The 8,779-nt window shown below is 45.7% G+C and overlaps 2 protein-coding genes across 2 annotated transcripts; both read left to right on the top strand.

The window, feature by feature from the left end:
• Positions 1-318: 318 nt before the first annotated feature.
• Positions 319-2,630, top strand: LOC6732423 (zinc finger protein 135). The gene is made up of 2 exons (XM_002079508.3): positions 319-584; positions 648-2,630. The coding sequence occupies exons 1-2, from the start codon at positions 497-499 to the stop codon at positions 2,204-2,206; spliced, it is 1,647 nt and encodes a 548-aa protein (XP_002079544.1). The 5' UTR covers positions 319-496; the 3' UTR covers positions 2,207-2,630.
• A 4,854-nt stretch (positions 2,631-7,484) lies between these two features.
• On the top strand, positions 7,485-7,950 carry LOC27208682. The gene has a single exon (XM_016184245.3). It carries the CDS (start codon positions 7,729-7,731, stop codon positions 7,945-7,947), a length of 219 nt encoding a protein of 72 aa, XP_016025077.3. The 5' UTR covers positions 7,485-7,728; the 3' UTR covers positions 7,948-7,950.
• Positions 7,951-8,779: the final 829 nt, after the last annotated feature.

The raw sequence follows: 8,779 nt of genomic DNA, 5'->3' as shown, positions 1-8,779 counted from the left end.
GCTGGTGGCGATCGGCGAGTGGAACGAAGAGAGCCCTGTGGCACGTGCTCGCTTTTTACACACAGATTTGTTCCTCTCGTCTCCAGGTCCCTCCCTCTCTCTCCGATTCTCTATATGGCAGTGGTACCCCCGGTTTGCCCGATCTGCAGCTGTATCTGCGTTCAATGAACGCACAGCTGTGGCTCGATCGCTGAATGGATCTTTTGGATCGTGGTTCGGGGTGGATTTACAGAATCCCGGGCGACATCGGAAGTAGGTAGACGCCAAGATCCTTTTTGCCCAGGGGGTTGATCATCCTGCCAGGGGGTTGATCGGGAGTCTATAAAACCGGACTGATCCTTGCCGGGTTGCATCATTCGAGCAAGGAACTCCAAGCGATCGAGACGCGTGTGGCAAAAGCAAATGAGTGAGCAGTGATTTAAGTTCAAGGATCGGTATTAAATACAAAATCGAAGATCGGTGATCAGTGACCATAAGGAATATTAACAAAGCAACCATGGATAAACTCAAGTACAGCCGCTGCCCGCTCAAGAAGCGTCCGATAATGGTGGAGGAGTCCAGCCCAGAGGATCACCTAAGTCATGGTAGGTTTAAGGCTAAGGAAGAGATATAGCAGGCATATACTAACTTCATGCTGATTTCAACAGATGAAGGACCGGTGGACTTGAGTGTGGCCTCAGCTGCAGTGCCTATGGAGCCCCATTGGATGGCTAAATCCGAACCAGAACCTCAGCCGGTGCCCACGGAATTGAGGCGACGCTTCGATGCCGCCATGAATCAGACCAAGGAGCAGTTGGCTCGTCGCATTTGGGAGGAAACCCGTGAGATAGCCCGCGCTTTTCCGGATGTCTTCACCCGGGAGGAAATCGCCAAGAGCCTGGCTCGCCTGGGCTACGGCGAATTCGAGTTGCCACCCGAGGATGAGGTAATGGAGCCGGAGCCAGAGCCAGAACAGCATCTACCTCTTCGATATGCCAGAGATGCTAGCCCAACCATCATCAAGGCTGAACCCGCCGATGAGGAACAATTTCCCCTGCGAAACTACAATAACAATCTACTCAAAAGCATAGCCGAGTATGAGGACTGTATGAAAATGCAGAACATCAAAGAGGAGATAGCTCCGATTCCATCGCCCCAGTTGTTCTATCCACCCCCGACTCCACTGGCCGAACCGGAGGACCTTTCCGTAACCCAGAGGAGAGTGCTGAGCGAGAACATGAATCTGCAGAATGTGGCCAGAGCTTTGCTTAGCATGCAACACATGGCTCCGCAGCATGCGCCGCCTCCGATGGACATGGAAGAGGATCAGGAGAATCAGGACATCAACCAGCTGAAGATCAAGAGCAGCAATGATCTGTACTACCAGTGCCAGCAGTGCAACAAGTGCTATGCCACCTACGCAGGATTGGTGAAGCATCAACAAACGCACGCCTACGAAAGCACCGAGTACAAGATCATTAGAAGTCAGCCTGGAGGATCAGGTGCCATAGTCGACCAAACCGAGTTCTGCACGGATCAAGCTTCGGCTTTGATTCAGGCAGCTAATGTAGCCTCAGCACAGAGCATGCAAAAGCCAGTGGGAGTGCCGCGATACCATTGCCAGGATTGCGGAAAGAGCTACTCCACCTACTCGGGACTCTCTAAGCACCAGCAGTTCCATTGTCCGTCGGCCGAGGGCAACCAGGTGAAGAAGGTCTTCAGCTGCAAGAACTGCGACAAAACCTATGTGTCCTTGGGCGCCCTGAAGATGCACATTCGCACACATACCCTGCCCTGCAAGTGTCCCATCTGCGGCAAGGCCTTTTCGCGACCATGGCTACTCCAGGGTCACATACGCACCCATACGGGTGAGAAGCCCTTCAGCTGCCAACACTGCAATCGGGCCTTCGCCGATAGGTCAAATCTCCGCGCGCACATGCAAACCCACTCGGATGTGAAGAAGTACTCGTGCCCCACCTGCACCAAGTCCTTCTCGCGCATGTCCCTGCTGGCCAAGCACCTGCAAAGCGGTTGCCAGACCGAGCAGAGTGGAGGTCCCAGTGTGTCAGGAGGGGGCTTTGATCAGCAGCAGCTACAGCAGCACCTCCAGGGCTACGAGGAGGGACACAATCCACACCAACTCTACTACGCCGGCAGTGTGGGCAGCAGTAATGGCGAAGAGGAGGAGGGCGGGGACTACCAATTGCCACCACCGGCCATTTATTAATCTTAGTCAGTTTAGCCAAAGTCAGAAGTCAGATTCAGGGAAAAGTCAGTGCCAAAAATTAGTCAGGGCAATTTTATTGCCTCTTAGGGTCTCTAGTTTATCAGAAATATTTATTTAGAGTTATCGCTAAATTATTCCAAAACTCATATCGCAGTTGAGAGCTTAGCATAAGATTGTTTTCGTTGACAATTCCGTGTATTATAGTTCGTTGTTAAAACTCATTCGTGTACAAATCAAAAAGGTGCCAGAGAATTAAGCCCCAATTCATACCACATACCAACTTATAATTTAATCTTATAATTTATTTTACCTTAAACATTATGATTTAAGTCTTGTAAATATGGTGAAGGTAGCCATTTACATACTTGCATGTATTTAATTTTAATTTTTTTAAATAAATAAAACAGAAGAAAACAGAAGCCAACACATTTAGTTTCTTGAAAGGAGGTAAACAAATTAATTTCCCTCATTCTATTACTTTATCTTTATTTATCTAGCATTATCTATGGGACGAACTGTTGAAATCGCATCGCTATCTAAAAGATGCAATCTCGGAAATGCACTGTAGGTGTCGTTTATTTATCGCTGCACTCGAAGTGAAAATCCACAGAAATCGAGACATTCAACCGTCAGGGAGACTCAATGGGGGGCTACAAAGAGCTAGGAAAGCAGTCTATACATATGAAGCCGTTTATATGTATAGAAATGTATTGAAAATCGCTGCTTAAATCAAAATTAATTGCCAGAATAATAATTGTTTTGAACGTAAAGCGCCGAAATGCAAACGGCAAACCGGAGGAGAATTGGCGCAGCTGCAATTGCAACTGCAACTGCGACTGCGTCACCGTCAACCAGCAACCAGCAACACTGCAACTAGCAACATCAACAACAGCAGCAGGCGGCAAGCGCCAACAGTCTAGTATTTTTGTGGGCCTGCTGCAGTTGGCGAAATCCACTCAAAACAACAAACCAAGCGATGAATCATCGATTTTGTTTTCGGTTTTTTTTTTCGAGGCAAACTGAAAAAATCAACAAAGCCGGCTTTTGGTGCAGCCGCACGCAGCTAGATGGCGCTAGTGGGCAGCCAGGTTGCAGGCAGGCAAGCTCAATTAAACGCGTTTTTCAGTTGCGCCGCTTTTCCGCTCTACAGCCCAGCCGCACCTTACTTTATATAGCGAAAAGAACCCCACCCACCCTGCATCACCATCTGGATCTCAGGCTCAACTCACTCGCATTATTATAAAAGCCGTCCACGCAGTTTCTAACGCTCCACAACTTCCAGTTTACTTTTTGTTCATAAGCAGTCTGCTCTTACAAGAACTTGGGGAGTTACGAATTCAGATGCGATTTGCTAAATATGTGGTATATCTCTCATTTCCCAAGTCAGTTGAATTGTTTTATGTTTTAACAGCTCTTACAGGCTTAAATTGAGAAACTATCATTATATTTCTATGTAAGTCTGTCTCGTTTTCCTATTTGTTAAATTATTTTAGCCTATTGTAAGGGTATTCCCTGATACGATTTACCTTCACTTGCTTCCGAGTTCGGCTGGAGCAAGCGGTAGCTTTTTGGTCTATTAGGAAACCACGCCATAGAGCTGCCACTTGAAAGTCATATTGCATTTGGTAGACAGCACTCGCCAGAACCGGGGACAGCCTGATTTTTTATAAGGTTTTTATTTTGATTTTGAGTGCGCGTGCTGCCGTTTCGTCGACTCCAAGTGCCACGCCTCTTTTGGAACGCACGCGGTTCTCTGGTAGCGGCATTTGGTCAAAGGTTAAATGAGACGGCGGCCTGGTGACAAGTGCCAGGCAATCGTTTAGAGCGCTAATTTATGGGCCGCCGAAGCTTACAAAAAAATCAAAGTCCCAAAAACAACCGAAATATGTGTTTTTCACTTTGCTCGAGTTTCGTTTATTGCGGCTACGTGCAGAGTTGGCTTAATTGGCAGTCGGTGTACCAACCAGCTTTTCCGTTGGCCAGCAGCACACGCCCTGTTCTTTTTCTAATTTTGGGCCCGGCTTCCTCGCCATGGCAGTTTAATTAATCTTCGATCGCCCCAAGTTCGCTCAAAATGCATTTTTAAATGCATTTTTGCGTTCAAAATTATTATTATTTAAATTCAGATATTCAAGACACGTTTTACCAGCTCGTTGGCCATTAATATTTAATAATTTCAATCGGCACATGAAACAAATTATGGAATATTACCTGGCGCCGCAGCTGTACACATAGACACCAGGCATTGTTTTTGCCTTTGTTGCTGCTTTTATCGGGTATTGGTAATAACATTGTTGTTGTTATGGCCACTAAGCTGTACGTGTTGTTTGTTTAACGCGCCGAGTGTAAATTAATATTTAATTATGATTGTTCTCAGCTCGGGCCGCTGATCGTGTGTTGAGTAAACGCCATTTTCTGTATTAAGATCTAATCGCCGTGTTTCTGAAATGCTGCCAACAACAGAAAACGTTTAGGCCAAGTCACTTGAGCCTGGGTATTGGCAATCGATTTTGGCTTTCGCTTAAATAAGCCATATTGGGCAATGCATACAGGGTTGGAACAAGTTTTGCATCGTTAAGGTGATTTTAAGGTATTCTTTAAATAATTTCTTGCATATATAAAGAGCAGTTCTAGCCGGGTTCCATCGCTTCCAGCGACACATCATATGTGGAGGAGTGACCAAGTTGGCTAACAGCAATGATTAGCCACGAGCACGGCAATCCCGACTGTTCATAACTCATGCCACCACACACACAACACTTCGGCGGAACTGGCCGAAAATACGACTTGGCCAAGTCATAAATCCGATGCCGTGCACTCGTCGACGTCAAATTAATCAAAAGGAAACCAAAATGCAGCGCAGGCAAATTAGCCATAACAAAACCGAAGCGAAACCGACACAGAACCCAGAAAAAAAAAGACATCAAGTGGCAAAAGCCAAATGAGAACTTTTTTCCCACACTGCCAGGCGATCAAAGCGAACCGAGGAACGGATTCGACACAAAAAAATATGAACCTTCTCAGCAAATCACATGCAGACAACGCCCCTGAAATGGAATCGATATAATTATTTGCATTATTAATAATTACCATTGTCTCGCTGGCATTTCGACTCGGATTCAGACTCGCATTCGGATTCGTTCGGAGATATGAAATTCAAATTCATGTGCGTTGGCGTTGTGGCTTCGACCGCACACAGAACTATAAAGATTGGCTTTTCCACTCGTAATATGCTAAAGAACTGGCCGGGACTTTGTTTTCGCGGCGGCTAATTAATTCAAACCGCAAAGCTGAAACTTCAATACGGAAATAAGCTTAATCTAACCGCCGTAGCGAGAAAAAAGCAATTTGAAACCTTAATGTGGACTCCGGCTCGAATCGGGCTCGGATATATGGCACTGAGGCGCCAGCGGCGAAACAATTGCACCGAGCTCTGGTTTTGGCCATATGTGTGGGCCACCCACACCGGGCCAAAAGCCGGACAAAAAACAGAAATCCGTCAACAGGCGACAGACAGAGCATATCAAAAAACTCAAATGTGTCTGAGCCTCCAAACCCCATGAGGCAAAATCCGAACCCAACCTGACCGCGCTCCACGCAAAGCTTCAACTTGTCAGCGCGCTAAGTGCTCAAAAAAAAAAGGTATATACACACGTACATGTATATGCAGAACAGTCAAGATCTTTAAAATACCACGAATATAGCTATGACACATTGTTCTTTTAGCGCCTCGCTTTTAGTTCTTCATTGGGCGTTCAACCCGCACATTCGATTTGCTGCAGAGCAACCTGTTGTGCTGCTCACTTGTTGCATACAGCTGAAATCGGATTTATCTTATTACAACACAGAAAAGGCGATAGGCAAAAGATTTAATTATGCTCGTGCCGGGTATTAGTTTTCAGTATCCGTGGAACACATGAATGTGAGCCATTTCAATACATATGCTCTATTAGTGAAGTACTTTACAATTTTGACACCAAAAAGTAAGATTAATCTTTAACATTTAATGCAAATTCCCCTTTATTTGAAAATAAAACAATTAATTTGTGTACCTCATTTAATACAATTAAGTCTATAAAGGACATGCTTGAAGATACTTGTGCCTGCCATTAGGTGGTGCAATAATCTGGATTTTCACCACACATGTTATATTTTTGAAAAGGGTATTTCAAAAGCGGAGCTCAATTGTTTTTATTATTAGGAGGCGAGGGCGTGGGTGTTCGACCCGTCGCCGTCGTCGTCATTGAGAGGGCGTCAAAAGAGACAAAAGCCATCCAGTCACAAAATTAACATTTTGCTTTCAGCAGCAGTAGTTACGTTCGAAATCTACCAAAAAAATTAAGATGGAAGGGAAAAAAGCCAAAACAGAGCGAAAAAATCATATTTTGCACGTTTTTTGTGTCGAGTGCCGACGAGCGAAACAAAAGACTTAGGCAGCGAACTTGCCGAAAAGGGCCCGGGAACACCTCGTCCACCAGTCTGCCAGTCCAACAGTTCATCCGCCACTCCAGCGCCGCTGCAAAGTGTCAAGTTGCGCAACTTGTCAGCTAGTCAGGGGGCTTTTTGTTTTATGCATAAAGCCGTTTTTAATTAAACCGACGACAGCCACTAAACATGCCCCATTATCATGTCATATCTATGTGTACTATCTGCATGTGCCTATCTTCTGGCCGGGGACCAGGCTTCAGACCCCAGATCCCAGACTCCAGGCCAGGATCGGATCGGCTCGGATCGTTTCAGTTTGGCTATATGGCGGCGCGCTGACATAAACGCTGACATTAATTGAGTAATTTATAACGATGCCGAGCAGACAGAATGGATGGAAAGACATCGAGAGCCGACATCAAAAGCTCGGCAAGCGCATGTCTCGGGGCGCTCCAGAGTCGGAGGGATCCGAGAGCACAACATGATATTGTTATTATTATTATGATTACCAGCGACATGAATTCAATTAACACTTGTCAGATGTAGTCAGCTCCGAGCCGCGAACTGCGAACTACGAGCTGCTTGCCCCGAAAATCCCCCACAAACTCACGATCCGCCGGCATAGATAAGTTTGGAAATTTATGTCTCGGTTTGGCCAACTTTGCGCTAAGTTATAACCCAGATAGATGTTCTCTATTCGATTTTTGGGCGGAACAAGCTCAGGCTTTGGGTAGTTTTTCCATTCAAATTGTAAGGGCAAATAAAAATGTTTTGATTTTCCTTAAAATAAAGAATAAAGTAATAATCCCCCTGTTCAGATGTCGTACTTTTGCAAGAAGCAGCCATAAATTAGTTTATTTGTCGGTTTGGGTCCTTTTGGCCGGGTTCGTCAGCAAACGGTTCACAATAATTGCCAATGCAGAAACCTTTTTGGCCCGCTGCTAATGAGCCGAACATCGCCGCATCGCTTCTGCATTTAGGCCTAATAACTGTCGGCGAGGAAAGTCGGCAAATGGCCAGTGGAGAGACGCCGAGAAACCTCCCGAAAAAGGCGCACAAGTCAAAGCAAATTAAAATAAGAATCACGACAGGTTACCATGCAATCCCCCAATCGAACCCGGGAGGACTTCAGCTCCATTCGGAACAAACACGAAACGCCGCCAGAAAAGTTCAAGTCGGCTGGTGAAAGAAATTTACAAGTGTTAAATGTCGAACGCTTTTTGGCACTGAGGGGAAATGCGTGCTGGCCGGCTTTCGACACGAAGGCAACGCGGAAACGGTGGACAAATAAACCCCAGGTTGTAAAATGCACTTAAAAAAAAAATCTGACATATTCGTACACCTTTTCTAGTTGACCAGTATAAGATCGCTGTATCTAAGAAGTGTGGAATAAAAAGGGTTATATACCTCGCGAAGAGCTTAATTATTTGTACAAGTTTTGTGACTTGTTAGTATGGTTACTTTAAGGACGAAGCTTTTCCTTAAGTGAAACCCCACCCCTCGCACTCATCCTCTTCTGGGAGTCCGACAAATGGCGTACGTGTTAATGGCATTTGAATTTGGCCAAATATGGAATTGTCTCCGTCGTCGGCGCTGTCACTTTGCATGTTCCCCTCGGCAGGCAAGTGAAGAGCCGGGCTTTGGCTTTAACTTTGGCTATCAGGCCTTAAAGTTGGACAAATGCTCGGCCAGAGTCGTGTCTCATTCGCTTACCGAATTAAATCAGTGGCAGAGCCAGTCGAAAGCGACACGCATCCGTCGCTTTTATTTGGCTTTTTTGGTATCTTCAGGTTGCCCGCATTAAAATTATATAGTATTCGGTTACCTTTCTAATGGATCGTGACTGGGTGCCGAGTTAGAGGATGAGACCGCAACAGTTGACACAATTTCAGCCAAAAGTGTTGAACAATTAAAGGGGATTGTTGTAATGGAATTTGCCGATATATATAGGCTGATTTCGATGGTTTCGGGCATATCACTTGCCAGCCCAACCCATCTTCACGGGGCTTTCCTCATTTCCAATTTGCCCATTTGCAAACTCACTCACTAAACACACTATATGGCCGGGCTAATCAACTCAAGGCATCTGACAGGCCCTAAAGCAATTTCCTGATTATTTATAGAGGTAACATCACTTGCCAGCGGCCA

Source organism: Drosophila simulans, chromosome 2L, assembly GCF_016746395.2.
Source record: "Drosophila simulans strain w501 chromosome 2L, Prin_Dsim_3.1, whole genome shotgun sequence".
Lineage (NCBI taxonomy): Eukaryota > Metazoa > Arthropoda > Insecta > Diptera > Drosophilidae > Drosophila > Drosophila simulans.
This window is presented reverse-complemented; position numbering and strand designations above follow the sequence as displayed.